The 14663-nt window shown below is 40.7% G+C and overlaps 1 protein-coding gene across 3 annotated transcripts; it reads right to left on the bottom strand.

Moving 5' to 3' along the window:
* Nucleotides 1-705: 705 nt before the first annotated feature.
* On the bottom strand, nucleotides 706-13209 carry si:ch211-195b13.1 (STKc_SGK domain-containing protein). 3 transcript variants are annotated; one of them, XM_041240540.1, is made up of 13 exons: nucleotides 12987-13209; nucleotides 9156-9231; nucleotides 8281-8353; nucleotides 8115-8158; nucleotides 7946-8003; nucleotides 7264-7347; nucleotides 6848-6979; nucleotides 6573-6685; nucleotides 5859-5982; nucleotides 5282-5377; nucleotides 4578-4733; nucleotides 3912-4001; nucleotides 706-3630 (listed from the first exon to the last, which is right to left on the bottom strand). In XM_041240540.1, exons 1-13 carry the CDS (start codon nucleotides 13048-13050, stop codon nucleotides 3463-3465), a joined length of 1278 nt encoding a protein of 425 aa, XP_041096474.1. In that variant the 5' UTR covers nucleotides 13051-13209; the 3' UTR covers nucleotides 706-3462. The 3 variants fall into 3 exon arrangements, with proteins under 3 accessions (XP_041096474.1, XP_041096475.1, XP_041096473.1); XM_041240541.1 differs by lacking the exon at nucleotides 12987-13209 and adding an exon at nucleotides 12203-12271; XM_041240539.1 differs by lacking the exon at nucleotides 12987-13209 and adding an exon at nucleotides 10143-10357.
* Between the last annotated feature and the right edge of the window lie 1454 nt (nucleotides 13210-14663).

The following is a 14663-nucleotide window of genomic DNA, read 5'->3' as shown; positions in this document are numbered from 1 at the left end:
CAATTTATGAATGCAATATGATCTTTTCTTGCTTTCTTATACTTCAAATTAGAATATACAGATTTTTCAAATACAGACCATTTTTTTTTTGTCACTTCTGTGTCTCATGTGCATGTCAAATGACCTGCTTGGAGCTGGAACGCTGGACTGAAACAGAACTTTAGACCCGTCTTTGAAATCTGAATATTCCAAACTTAAGCATAAAATAACAGACAAAGAACCAAAAGATCTTCAACAGAAGAAAATGAGGACCAGAGATATATTGCTCTTGCTAATACCAAGCAAGGCAATTGATTTTTAAAGTATTGCTTAGCAACTTTGATTCTTGGTTTATTTTATCAGCCTGCAAAAGTTGTGCTCATGAGCCCTTCTTACTGGCTGTAGTATTATAGCACCAGGAAAGTCTAGAAAAGGAGGACTATTTCTTCAATATGTCAAATTCAAGTTGCTTCAACTGTTTTCAGAATAAAGAAACGCCTGAAAGTTGACTTGTGCTGCAAGGGATTTGTTACAAGTATTAAAAGTCACATAAAATAATGGACTTGTTAACTAGTTGGTCTTGTCATACTATTGTACACTAATGGCAACTTCAGGTCCTTACAAGTATGTAAAAAAACACAAGTACACAAACAAAACGTGGAGCCTTGTCCAGCCACTGGCACATAAAATCAAAGGAGTTGATAAAAGTGACCCCACACACAGAAATCCATCGTAATCATTTATTATTAAATTTGATACAGAACTTTTTAATCCTGATTTGATATTGCATTTTTTTTTAGGAAAATACCTTATGCTTACAACAAATGTAAATAAATATACATGACTAGTTAAAGACTTCCACATATGGAAGAAATGGCAGCATACCTGAGCTCTATCGCGTGTTGCAATATCTAGTGGAAGCTTTGCTGTGGAAAATGACGAATGTCGCTGCTACTCTTGTGGAGAGTTTAAGAGATCTGTACTGTGCTGTTTCAGTTTTGTCAAAAACAGTGAATCTGTTCTTGTCAGCGTGCACCGAAGAGGGATCACAGCATGACAGCATTGCTGTGCAACACTCTCAGCAGGGACAGTGTGCACGCTTCAATGACAAGTACATTTCCATCCATGCTGCTGGACTTTACCCACCCTGAAGGCTAGGCTCAGGTCTTAAATATTTATACATTTTAACCAATTGCCAGAATTCAAGCGCCACAAATTAGTGAGGCGAAATACTAGCCCTGTCTTCCAATTCTACAATAAAGCAGTTACAATCTGTATTTATTAACCAGGCAGTAATTAATATGATTTAGTGATTGATTAGTATTGATTATATTCAAGGTATGGTTAGGGCCAGTTTAGGTTAATAAAATGAAATAAGCGTTGATTATATCTACAGTCAAAAATGACTGATAATTACTGCCTAGTTAATATAATGTATCATTTGGGTAAACAGGCAGAGAGTAAACAAATAGGCAGTATAAAAGGGGGTTTTATTTGGTAACTCAGTGGTTATATTCTTGTCTTCAGTGCTGACGTGGATTTTGTTCCAGAATGCCTGGGTTTATGGTTGCAGTTTTTCAGAAGGTGATTTATCACTTCTGTATCAGATTACTGTGTAATATTTGTTCCCAATCCATAGGGTTGCCATTGCTGGCAATGTTGAGGAATAATGCGCCAAGATTAAACTCATATCTGTCAATCATTTTTCTGTTTGGGTCGTTAATTGAATCAGACCCTTAGTCTGCACTGAACTAAAGACAGAGACTGCGATGCCAAGCAGCATTCATTATAGAAGACAGGAATACATGGAAGTGGCAGGAAAAACGAAAACCAGCGGTGATGCAGACCGCAGAAAAACAAAAAAACATACAGCAAGAAAATAAAAAAAACAGGTTTGACCCTTTTTCACATCACAAGATTTTAACATGCATGTTTTACAAAAGAGATTGTTGTCACATATAATCTTTCATATTTACACGATGCATAACTGTATAAATACAATGACTCAATCAACCCATCTCAAAACACTTGCAGTTGGGGATCCTGATAAATTCAGCATGGATTCCCCACAGCAATCTTCATGTAAAATCACATTGGAGTCAATTCCATCTGCTTGAAAATCCAAGCCAATAAATAAACAGTGTTATACAGTATCAGGCAGTGGGGCTGCGTTTGTAGTTAAGTGCTGGTGGAAGATACCTGGAAGGACAGTATGGTCACTGAACCCTGCTATTTATAGCACTGTCTCGGTCCCAAGATTCTTTAGTCAAGACCACCAAGTGCCATAATGCTGAGCTGTAAAAGCCCATGCAGAATGGAATATCCCATTCAGGATTGCAGAGCGCCATGGCCTAGTTGGATTGTATTTTGTGTTTTAAAAGGCCTGTGTCGCCACCTGCTGGACAGATACCACAACGTCCCTTTTCCGAAAAGTGATATTTTTTCAAGCTCTCCTCAGGTTATCCTTTCCTGATCCTAAAGCCCACCTTACGTCTAGAAACAATGCAACTGAAACTAAGATCCTTTCTCAATGGATATATTCTCCACTGTGCTTTACTGAGAACGATGAAGACCATCAGATCTGATCCCTGTGTCAGTTACCGCCTCCAAAGTTAAAACCACACCCCTTGATCGATAAAGCTGGTCACAACACCTATTAATGATAAGTGCCGGCCTAGTTATCAACCTTGTCATTATAATATATCTTGCCTCTGCAAAGCAAGCCAGCATATACCATTTCTGTGCAATTAGTTTACAATATTCCCCAAACAATTGGCGTGTCTCATAGCCTACAGTGAAATGCAAGCAGTGGAGAATATAACTTTAAAACATGTATTGGTTACATAAATTCTTATGAAAAAAGGAGGAGTAATATACTACAGAGCTAGGATCATAGCTCACAACCCCCCTAGACACTAAGGGATCAGTGCACCACACAGAAATACTTAGGTTAGATAGGGTCAGTCAAAATGGGAGATACAGTACATTTGTATAAAAATATATCTTTATATATAAATGATTGCTCTAACACAGATATAAATCTACACAAACAACCCCCACTACTTCCAATAGCTAATGCCCCTATCCTTCAACCCCTAAGACAGGGGGAGATGGCATTCCTATCAGTTGTCCTCCAGGGGTCAAAAGCAGTTAAGATGTCGCAGAGGGGTTAAATGTCTGTCTGCTTTTAAACGATACGCTGGCAGCCCCAGTAACCACGCTGCACACTCATGTATCCGAAGGGTATACAGGACAAACAACGCCTGCTAACCTATTTCTCTAACTTCCCAGCGAGATGGATCTTGCTCTGTTTGCAGCGTGCCCCTCCATGCTGTCCGCTGACAGCAGGTTTCACCCTTCGTCTTGCACACGTCGTGAGAGGAGCTCTTGGTTTGGGATGCTCGTGACCGACCCGTCGGGTTCAGTCGTCAGTGCTCTTGTGTGGAGAGGGAGGGAGGCCGGCTGGCGAGGCTCACGCCGACGCTACAAGAAGGCGTCGTCAGCGGGAGGCCCGTAGGAGAAGCCGGGGAATGCTCCGGCCGCCTCTCGGACACTGCTGGTCACCAGGACGCTGTCCGAGTTCTGCAGGGAGTTGGTGATGGGCAGCTGGGTGAACTCGGTGTCAAAGTACTGGAGATCAACGGGGCTTGCCTGCAATCCAACAGCAAACCAGAACATCAGAGAGCTCCTTCCACTACTTCCTCTGTACAGATATGTATAATTACAGTATCATGTTATTGCACTACTTGTGCTTTGTAAACATCCATAACTTTAAATGCATTAGCTCCGGGCAGTGTATTAATATATATATATATAGTGTATTTGAATTTGAAACTAGTTTAAACAACTTCCAGTGTCAGCATTTGCTGTTGGCCCTGGAGTTCCTAATGAATTTCATTTCAATTGAAACAGGGGGCAGAAGGAGAACTCACCAAGGAGGGTATAAAAGGAGGGGTGATTTTCTTTGCTGTGAGGTCATCCCAGTTTATCGGGGAAAAGAAGGCGTGAGACTTGAGTTCCAGCTGCAAAGAATAAAAGAAAACAGAACATTAATGAATCTGTCAAGCCTGCACATTTCAGTAAGACCTTGATTCAGTTTTGTTATGTCAACAGTAACAGGCCTGTCCCAACCCTGCATTCCTCACTCTGTAGGAATCTCTCACATAATGCTGCAGTGTTATGGTTGAAGAAAATATTTTCCAATGCTATACCAGGCTGCGATTTACAATGCTTTTATTGTGCGTTACCTAGGGACACTGAAGGAGACTTCTAGTTGTCATTGAATTTTATTTTCTTCTAGTTTTTCTAACTGTAGCACTACTTCTCAGCTCGCTGAACAGTATACCCAAAAACAAGAGCCAACTCAATACAATGGAATACCACCTTCTAGGGCTTGAGTTGACCAGATTCTAGCCCCCAAACCTTACGGCTCATATTTGAGCTTGGAGAGTCTATCTGGGGCAGCTTGGGTGTGTTGTATTTAACTATAAAACCCTACATAGCGCTCACTGAATGCTTGCCATTGAAATGACACTGTTTCTCTTAGCATATGCCAGCGCGCTCTTCCTCCCCCTCGGCCTGGTGGAAGCAGTACTTACGAAGTCGTCCCTGGCCCCCAGCCTGTGTTTGCGGTCCTTCTGCAGCAGCCCCTGGAGCAGCTCGCACCCGGCGTTGGACACGTTGGGTTTGAGCACCAGATCCTTGTGCAGGATGTTATTGTACATCTCTGCTGTGTTCCGGCTGTAGAAGGGAGGCTGGAGGGAGAACACAGAGGCCAGTCAGTTACACACACATATAGATACACCTACACAGCACACACACTCGCTACATTAACACCGGCTCCACTGAAACTAAAAATTCACTATTTCAATAACTATTTCAGCTTCTGCCTTCTTCAGATTGCATGGTAGAAACAGCTAGGCACATCAGTCTACCCACTGTAGGCATTCCTTCCATGCTATCTGAAGAAAAGGGAAGCTGAAAAGTCATAGCTAATTATTAAAATAGGGAGTTTTCAGTCTATCAATTCTACCTGATTCTCCTTGGCTACAGAGAAGTTTGCTGTTTTTGTGTGGCCACTTATAGGGAAATACAGTAGGCAAATCATAAAGTAATATAACAAAGGAGAAGAAACACAAGATCCATTGGGCAGTATATAAGCTCTACAGCAATCAGCTATAAGTTGGTCATATCATTTCATGAATAAGCATAATAGGGTGGCTGGTGACTGATAGGGGAGGGCTGGAGCTATAGAACTTTTTAAACAAGGGTTTAATATATAGCTTCATAGAAAGCCACTTACCAGTCCATACATCATCTCATAAAGCACTGAGCCCAAGCACCACCAGTCCACTGTCCGGTCATAGGCTTGCTTCCGCAGGACTTCAGGGGCTAGATACTGCAGAGGAGGAGGAAGCAAAAGAAAACTGCTATTAGTGCTTGTGCTTGAATACCCAACCTTCTACAAGACAAACTCAGACTCTATACACAGAGCTTCTAGAACCACAGTCAAGACTCTATACACAGAGGTTCTAGAACCAGTCAAGACTCTGTACACGGAGCTTCTAGAACCACAGTCAAGACACTGTATACAGAGCTTCTAGAACCACAGTCAAGAATCTTTCCACGGAGCTTCTAGAACCAGTCAAGACGCTGTACACAGAGCTTCTAGAACCACAATCACAAACTACAAAAGTCAAGAAACAGAGCCTGGAAAAGGCATTTGCTCAGTGTAATAAATAAAACTGCTAACATAATATGGTTTGCAATTCATTTTCTTCTTTGTAATTCAACTTCATCCATTGGAATTCGTATGGCTTTGCAGCCATTATTTGAAACCGTGAACCCCATTGTTAAACTCTCCTGCCTGGTTGTCTCACCTCGGGGGTCCCACAGAACGTGGACGTGGTGCTGTTGGGGTCGACCCCCTCTTTGCACAGCCCAAAGTCGGTCAGCACGATGTGGCCCTGACAGTCCAGCAGGATGTTTTCTGGCTTGAGATCTCTGAAAAATAGAATGCACCCCCCCCACTGTCATTCACCGCTCCCGTAACAGAGAGAACAGAGGATCAATCGGCTAGGGGTATACTTGCAGTAGATCCTGATTGCAAAAGCAAGTCCTACTTACAGGGCTTTCACTCTAGAATGTAAAGAGTAGCGGTGTTCCGAAAAATATAGCGTTATACATCGCCACGTGCTGCTACAACTGCTTAAATAACATACCTGTCATTTCTTTTCATTGTTAACATCCTGACAACTTTTAAAAATGTTAAAGTCTGTTTCAAAGCTCTTTTTGAAATGTCCACTCTAGTGCACTGGGGTTTGAGATCTGTCCTCTAAATCACTGCAGGATTTCATTGCACATATAACAAGGGCTCTGGCTTTTCTGTTCCGTACCACATCATGGATCGTTATTGCCGTGTTACCTGTTTGACAATGTGGGCAATAATCCTGACACTATCAGTGCACTAGAGCAGACATATATGTCTTTTGATTGAAAGGATACAATTTTAGGCCAATAAGGGGTTAAATACAGGGACAATCCCAGAAAACCACTGAAGTTAGTATCTATCTTAATATTTTGTGCAGGTTTACCTGTAGATGATGTGCAGGGAATGCAGGTAGCCCAATGCGCTGGCCATCTCGGCTGCGTAGAATCGTGCCCGGGGCTCCAGGAACACTCTCTCCCGCTGCAGGTGGTAGAAGAGCTGGGATCGGGCAAGAAGGAAGAGCGCATTTTAAAACATCAGCGCAGTAGCAACTAAAAGAGGCTGCCACCTGCATTCCTGGTTTCTTCATGCTTCATGTATGTAATGTACAGTAGGCTGAAATACTTGTAAGTCTCTTAGCAATGTTTATACTGGTTATACCTCTCCCCCGTTCACGTAGTCCAGCACGAAGTACAGCTTGTCTGTGGTCTGGAAGGAGAAGTGGAGCCCCACCAGGAAGGGGTGCTTCAGGTTCTTGAGCAGGACGCTTCGTTCGGCCATGATGTGCTTTTGCTGGAGAGAGAAAAACAAACACGCACATCAGCAGTGCCCCTGATAAAGCATGTGTGATAAACCCACATACAAACGGGTGCCTATTCACAGCAATGCTCACACATGGGAGCCCATAGGTCACGGGAAAGGAAGAATCTCTTAAAATAACGTTTTTTATTTAAAATGGGCCTTGGAGACCTCTATCTGTCAAGGCACGATATATTGTTTCTATACACATGTGCTCTGCAACATGGCACTGTAGGATCTCCGAGGGGTTTGGCTCTGACTCTGCCTAGCCTGCTCACCTCTTTCTTTTTCAGGATCATTGTCTTCTGCAGGACCTTCACCGCATAGTACTTTGAGTTCTCCTTGTGCCTGACCAGCAGAACCTGTGAAGCAGAACCAACTGAGCAGATCAGGCTGAGCTGAATGTCACTTTATATCAGATCAATAATAGCAATTCATTGGTGCGAGTTTACTATAGTATTTAGAGACAAGAATGCCGACAGTCCATTTACTTTACATTCTCAGTTAGTTTCAGCTGTAGGGACACAGGCTTCCTCCCAAACCTGTTAACCCCTATGCCACACCTTGATTCAAAATAGACATGATGCTGCCACAGCTTGCAGCAGTAGAATGTTATTAATTAAATCTGGTGCTTTTTATACTGAAACACTGACAAAATATTCTCAGTATTAAAGGTAACACTCAGCTTTTGTATCAGCCACTTATCGTTGCACTGTCAAGGTGGACGTCATGTTGCATTTGCCTATATTTAAACCTGCAATATTTTGTTTATATGCAAACTGCGAGCCCTTCTGTCAGCATTTACATTCGATAGTTATGACAGGCCAACGGAAATGTCAGCAGGAAGAAAATACAACGAGTTTTCCCCCAACGTTATCTGAATGGCCAGATCAGTTAAATGAAGTTTGAAAAGACCTATCCCTGTATGTGATAATAAAAAGATAAAGGATCAAAACTGACCTTCCCAAAGCTGCCTTTTCCAATTACTTTAAGGTAGTCGAAGTCAGATGGCTTAACTCTGGAAATCAAGCGATGCACCGCTGGTTAGTTGCACTTTATTAGGCTCAATTCATTAAAAACAGTTTATATGAAAAAGGAGGACAGAATAGAAAGGGTTAATAATACTTACTGGGTCTCCTCAGCTAGTGAGCTTCTCTGGGAATCAAGACATAGCTAAAACAAGAGAGAAAAGAGATTAGTGACTTAAATCTCACTGCATAAGCATACAGGATATGGTATTATTATTATTATTATTATTATTATTTATTATTATTATTATTATTATTATTACTCACTGGAGAATTATTTTGGTCTTCTGCTTCCTCATTCTGGTTTTTGTTGATTTTCAAAAATACTCGAACGTCAGAACTATTAGGAAAAAAATATATCATATTATCTAAAAGATATGTACATTGTTTACAGTATTTGCACAGCAAATTATTTAAAACAACTTGTAATTGCAAAGCAGCCGACACTAGATAGCGCCGTTTGGATGCTTTTTGTGCTGCACCACTGTATTCTATTACAGCACCTGCTTCATCCCAGGGGGGTCCTTACTGTATATTACTAAGCAACACGAAACAGCAATACACCTTTGTCATATTACGCAGGGTGTTACCATGTAGCTCTGGCTGCTAGGCAGTTTAAATTAGTAAGAAGAGGCTCTATAATAAAATGTTTCCCAGCACCTTAGGTCACCTGCTATATATGCCTGTAATTACCTGCTAGAGCTGTAAATCTAACCTATATTTGTTCATGTATATTAAGAGCATAACTATCACCCCTGCCCCGAGTAATTGCATTAAGATTTAGCATCACATTAAAACCTCAGTGTTATTTATGGTCTCCACTAACAGATTACATGACCAGACCCGGTTATGATAAGGACACATTCTTTAAGATCCTAAGCCCTGTTCTCAGTCACAACGTCGGTTAAACGACCAAAGCCGCTGTGAAGCATAGGAATTATTTAAAAAAGGGAAATGAACAAAAACGCTAATTTCGGCAGCGAAGTCTTTTGAAGCACAGATCCTTGCCTGCTGACCCCCCTGATTAGTGCTAAAACTGGACCAGTGAGAGATCGGGGCTGCAGCGCTCAGAAGTGGGAAAATCGCCAGTAAGGAAGCACACTGCCCCAGTCAGATAATCCCGGTGCAGGCACTCTACTTACTGTTGACACATGTTCGGGCTCGATACCAGCCTCTGAATGAAGTCGTTCAAGCCCATTTTCCTTTCCTTGATGAAGGCTACAAACAAGACAAAGCGGGGGAACCCGAGTCAGCGAACAGCGCCCACACCGTCAGCACAGCATGCATTCTCACACGTTACCGGAGTTCAATTGAAACAGCGATAGGTTACATTCCGGTATCAATATACCGGTACATCTGAGTATTAGATGAAAAGTGCATATTTTAAAATAAGTGCAACATCTATACTGTAATTCCTTTACCATGTTGACAGGTACACAAATATAACTAAGTTAATAGGGGGGGTTGTTTTTTTGTTAAACAATGGAGTAGACTCCTTTATAAACGCAAACCATACACAGGCAAAGAATGTCATGTAAAGTATAAAAATACCTTAAAATAGATGTACTGTATCACTGTTACATTCATATTGTCGTTTTACCCACGACACTGCTATTGAATTAAGTAAACGCGTTCATTAAAAAAAACAATATAACCGTGAAATAAACAATATCTCACGAAATGAAGCGTTATGCCCGAATTACGAATGTTACTAAGGGGGCTGTTAACAGGATTTGTAGAAGTTCCTCAACCGCAAATCAACAGAACCTCAAAACTGATACATTTGCAAATATAACCGCGTTATAATTAAACCGTTAGATATAATTCATCATTATTATATATATATATATATATATATATATATATATATATATATATATATATATATATATATATATATACACACACATACACACACACACACACACACACACACACACACACACACACACACACACACACACACGAGTCGTTCCTTTCAAGGTTATCATAAATTAGGCTATGCAAATTATTTCTCAAACGATTCCAGTTATGTGAATTATTAAACAGTCACAAAATATCTATTGCATTTACATTATGCGATTTGCACCAGCTAGAACTTGCACACACGCAAATAAATAAATGCCTACCCGTGAGAAATGCTACGAGTCCCCTCATTTTGGACTGAGTTAAATCGCAGGTAGAGTCAGTAACTGCCATGAACTGTTATATCCAACGAACTGGTAGTGTTGACTTGGAGCCGGACACCTCCAAACGAAGACTTCAGTCCTGTCGCAAACTGCTCTGTCGTGTGTAACACTGGCAGAGCCTTGATGCAACACGCCCTGCCCGTATCTAATTACAGTGCTGAGTCCTGCTGCCTGCAGACAGCTTCTTATATACGGGACACGTGTGGAAGGCGTTCTCGGTTACATCACAGATTGAACTAAGCAGTGATGTCACGGGACTCCGTTCAAACCAGCCTCTTCGTGGCTTGAGTTTCATGTCTGCTCTTTTGTTTTTATCAATGGAAAACGCTCGTACTCGTCTGTACCGCTCAGAGACTTTGAGTGGTTTAAACCACTATAACGTTTTTGAATTACCTATCCTGTATTTTACCAGAAAATATATAATAATAATAATAATGACATTGAAAAATAAATGTTATGTATACTACAACACATGCATATACTGTATTATAAATACATGCTGACAGTGATATAATAATGTGTGCAGGTAGGATGGCATTGCCTCTCGTTTGTTATGTAAACAAGATAAAGGATGTTACAAATATTTAAGACTTTAAACCCTTAAAGGTAAACATGAAACGGTACTTTAGTGGCGACGCTTTTGCGCTGGGTTCATTAAGGCGTTTGAGAGCACGGTTCTCCAGGTCGGTTATATAGTGTGGACAGGGCCTTGTTAAGTCAGAAAGGGTACCAGAGTTTCCTGCGATCGGAAGCTGAAAGTCAAAGACGGATAACGTAGCATGACAGCTTAATAACTTGACATGACAAGAGCGCATAATATATATATATATATATATATATATATATTATATATATATATATATATATATATATATATATATATATAATTGTTTATATAGCTTTCTGCTGTTTTCAGTCATGTTTCTTTAGTCCCTACTGTGAGGTTACGCGGCTAGCTTTGTTATGTTTTGTGCGCATTTCCTGCGTTCAGTTTAACTCGGCCTCTCCGGGGAAATTGAAAATGTTTAAGTTAACTCATTTATAGTCGTAGTTGACAACCTTTTATTCTAGCCCCTGTAGATGTCTCGATGAGATATTTTTTGCTGTTTGCCTTATCGGCACTGTTATTAGCTTAAGTTTTAAGTTTCTGCAAAGGTGATGTCTTTATTTCACGCCGTTCTTTAATTAACCCTTTACATGCTATAGTTCCTACAGTAGTCATGCCATATATAGCAATGCAGAATGCATGCTCTTTATTTAGTGTGTTCTATGGAAAAGCTGTCAGAAAGATCAAATACTGAAATTCATGACTCCCTGAATGCCGTGTGGGCAATGATCCCATTTGATTTGCTATCTACGTATAGTTCTTTCAGCCTGATCTTCTCGGCACACTCACAGATGTAATCTAGTAACCCAACACATTATATAACGCATTTGTAACACAGAATTATTAAGGCAAATTGGAATACAGCGTGGCCAGGAGCCAAAGCGTGGATCAAAATACAAAAAAAAAACGAGTGAAGTCATGGGCCTGTCTGTGACTTTTCTATAAACAAGAGCGCTCTGACTGCAAGCTGAAACACCTGTCACTCTCAAGTACATAATAGCATCGCTCCTTCTCCATCGCTAGGGAACATGCTTCGTGTACCTGCATTTACTGCACTCCTAATGAGCTCGCAGGATGACTTCGGGGAAAATGTACATCCTTATCCCGAATAGGCACCGACAGCACAGTCCTTTTTACCTGCCCAAGTTCTCAGAATTCTTAATTTAGCCAAAAGGAAATGGTGTCCATATTTGGAATTCACCGGTAATCTGTGTTTAAAAAGAATACCGAGTCACTGTCATACCGTATCCTCTTATCTAAAACAGCCAGTAGTAGCTTCACAATGCAAAGGTATTTTTGTCATGATCCACAGCAGAACCAGTTCAACAGTACCTGTACTGCACGCTACCAAAACGACTAGCAGGCAGGACATTGATAACACAGGAGCACTTACAGTATTCTGTTGATGAAACATGACACATGGAAAAGGAAGAATGTTTGAACCCAAACAGCTGCTTAGCAACGTGCTGTAATTTGGAACAGGATGATTCGTCTTAGTCATTCTGGCCGTTGGATTTCACTGAATGCAAGCAAGTTTCTAAAAAAAAACAACAGCTTTGTAGCGATGAATAAGAAAAAAAAAAGCTACCTAAGATAACACCAGAGCTTGATAGAAACGAATATTCTCCTAAAACCATAACAACTCTCTTTTATTACAAACAGTTTGCAATAGACACTTCAGTTACATCAGCTCTAATAGAACACACAATCTCCGGATTCAGTAACGTGTACTTTAATAGAGGAAAAAAAACCATCCCTACACGGAAGCATACAAATTCCATAGAATACAAAACCCTCACGAAGAAACGAGGCATGTAACATTATACACACGGCAAGATAAGCAATATAAACATCATTTATTCTCAGTGAGACCTCGGCACAATACACCTTAATGCCCAACGGTATCCCTGACTAAATATAACGCTTCAGAATACAGCTGCAGGGTTACAGAGGCTGAGAAAGCCAGCAGGGATTAAATATAAACGAAGGGATGAGGGGAAATGAAAGACGTGAAGGAACCATCTTTATCAAGACCATGCTGGCTGCTAATGCTAACTAATACAGCACAGTCAATTACCTGCACTCCCTTCCAGAGACAAGAAACAGCGATCAAATCAATAATGACTAGTCTTATCAACCAAAAAAGAAGTTTCAGTTCTGTTTTTCAAAGCTCTTACCTCTGAAAGAGTTTCTCCCAGTGTCTGATTTCATTTCACCGTCTTGCAGTACTGCTCTTGTCATTTGATTCGACTCTCTGCCAGTCCTTGCCTTTTAACTGCTAGCTTGGTTAATGATTTCCCCAAATACTTCCTTATTCACTTATTCACCGCCACTGTCAGAGGCTCACCCCCCTCCCCCGAGGTGCATACCTACAAAGGAACACAAAGCAAAATGATCTGTTTGAGAGGCTTCTTCCAAAAGTTAGAAGATTATTACTCTGCAAACCCCAGCACATTTCTTAACCCATACTGCACCGGTAAGATTTTAAGGTGATGGTGACTGGGTAATTATTATAAAGTTTTCAAAGCACGTACTGCATGGGGGGGAAAAAAAAACAAACAAACAATAGGTGACAACTATTTTAATTATCTAAGCAGTGGCAGAAATGAATACCGTCGCTTTAAGACTTTATTCTTTAAGTATATATATATATATATATATATATATATATATATATATATATATATATATATATATATATATATATATATATATATATATATACACGTGTCTAATGCTGGAGTTCTGTGTTCGGTTTTAATGTGTGAGAAGGGTGATTAGGGAACAGGAATTTGCTTGAAGACGGAATTTCCCACCAGCAATTAAAAACTCAAGGCTTGCCGCTATAGCAGAAGCAAGCAGCCCCCACTTTCGATGGGTAGGTCCCATTAACCAGACTTGGTTACCCTAAATAAACACTTAATCATGCTGGTGACTCTCTTATTGGATTCAGGGTTAAAACCATTGATAGAAAGGGGACATGGGCTCTATTAACACTGCTGAAGAAACAGGGCATATCTGAATACAATGAAGAAAAAGTGCCAGTGCCCTGCTACTGAAACTAAAGTGTGATCGCTCTTCAGTGGCGTTTGACTGAATGGATTCTTATATACTCCGCATTACAATTGCAGGCGTGTATTAAACAGGGAACAAGTCCGGTACATTTTGCACACCCCATTGTGAGATCCATCCCCCCGGGGCTCGTGATAATCTGAACACAGGTCTATTTCTTTTTAACTTGCAATGAAACCCGAGTTTGGAAAAATGCCACTGAGCAAAGGTAGAGTCATTGGTCAAAGAATATTTGTAATGAAATAAATACATACCCACACAAAGAAACATGGATTACGGTGACATATATACTAGTCAGAACAACTATAATACTACAGCTGTTCTGACTAGTTTCAAAGCTAAGTTTCAGATAGGGTTATACGGTTTTGTGTGGGGTTTCGTATTGCAAGCAATGCTGTGACTCAATGGAAGGGCGATTGCAGCACTAGAGCGACTACAGTGGTAGTGCTAACATTGCTTTGAAATATACAGTCAGTGCTATCACAGTGCTATCAATTAATACACACTGGTAATCCATTCAGTGCAAGTCAATGGCTATTTTGTACCATGGAATGAATATAGGACCATTGCATTGCAGTGCCACAGCAGTGCAATTGCAAATCATTTGGGCTCTCCTTCAGTCTTTTGTACCTGATGTGTAGCTTTGTCCAAAGAGCTTCATCCGAGGCTTCATGTTGTTGCTTTACCTAATAAAAGAACATGTGCACAGGGTTAACCTGAAGGATGTGTGTTTGTGTCTGGTCAGGTCACAGCATACTGCCCATAGCTTCTCTGCCTAATGA

Source organism: Polyodon spathula, unplaced genomic scaffold (assembly GCF_017654505.1).
Source record: "Polyodon spathula isolate WHYD16114869_AA unplaced genomic scaffold, ASM1765450v1 scaffolds_616, whole genome shotgun sequence".
NCBI lineage: Eukaryota > Metazoa > Chordata > Actinopteri > Acipenseriformes > Polyodontidae > Polyodon > Polyodon spathula.
This window is presented reverse-complemented; position numbering and strand designations above follow the sequence as displayed.

Excerpts from the sequence above, each read along its gene's own strand:
- si:ch211-195b13.1 (XM_041240539.1), bottom strand. The coding sequence starts at position 10,212 with ATGGCAGTTACTGACTCTACCTGCGATTTAACTCAGTCCAAAATGAGG. Across the intron at positions 8,159-8,280 it reads AAGACCAAAATAATTCTCCA|CTATGTCTTGATTCCCAGAG; the intron begins GTGAGTAATAAT and ends CTCTTGTTTTAG. Across the intron at positions 6,980-7,263 it reads TGATCCTGAAAAAGAAAGAG|CAAAAGCACATCATGGCCGA; the intron begins GTGAGCAGGCTA and ends TTCTCTCTCCAG.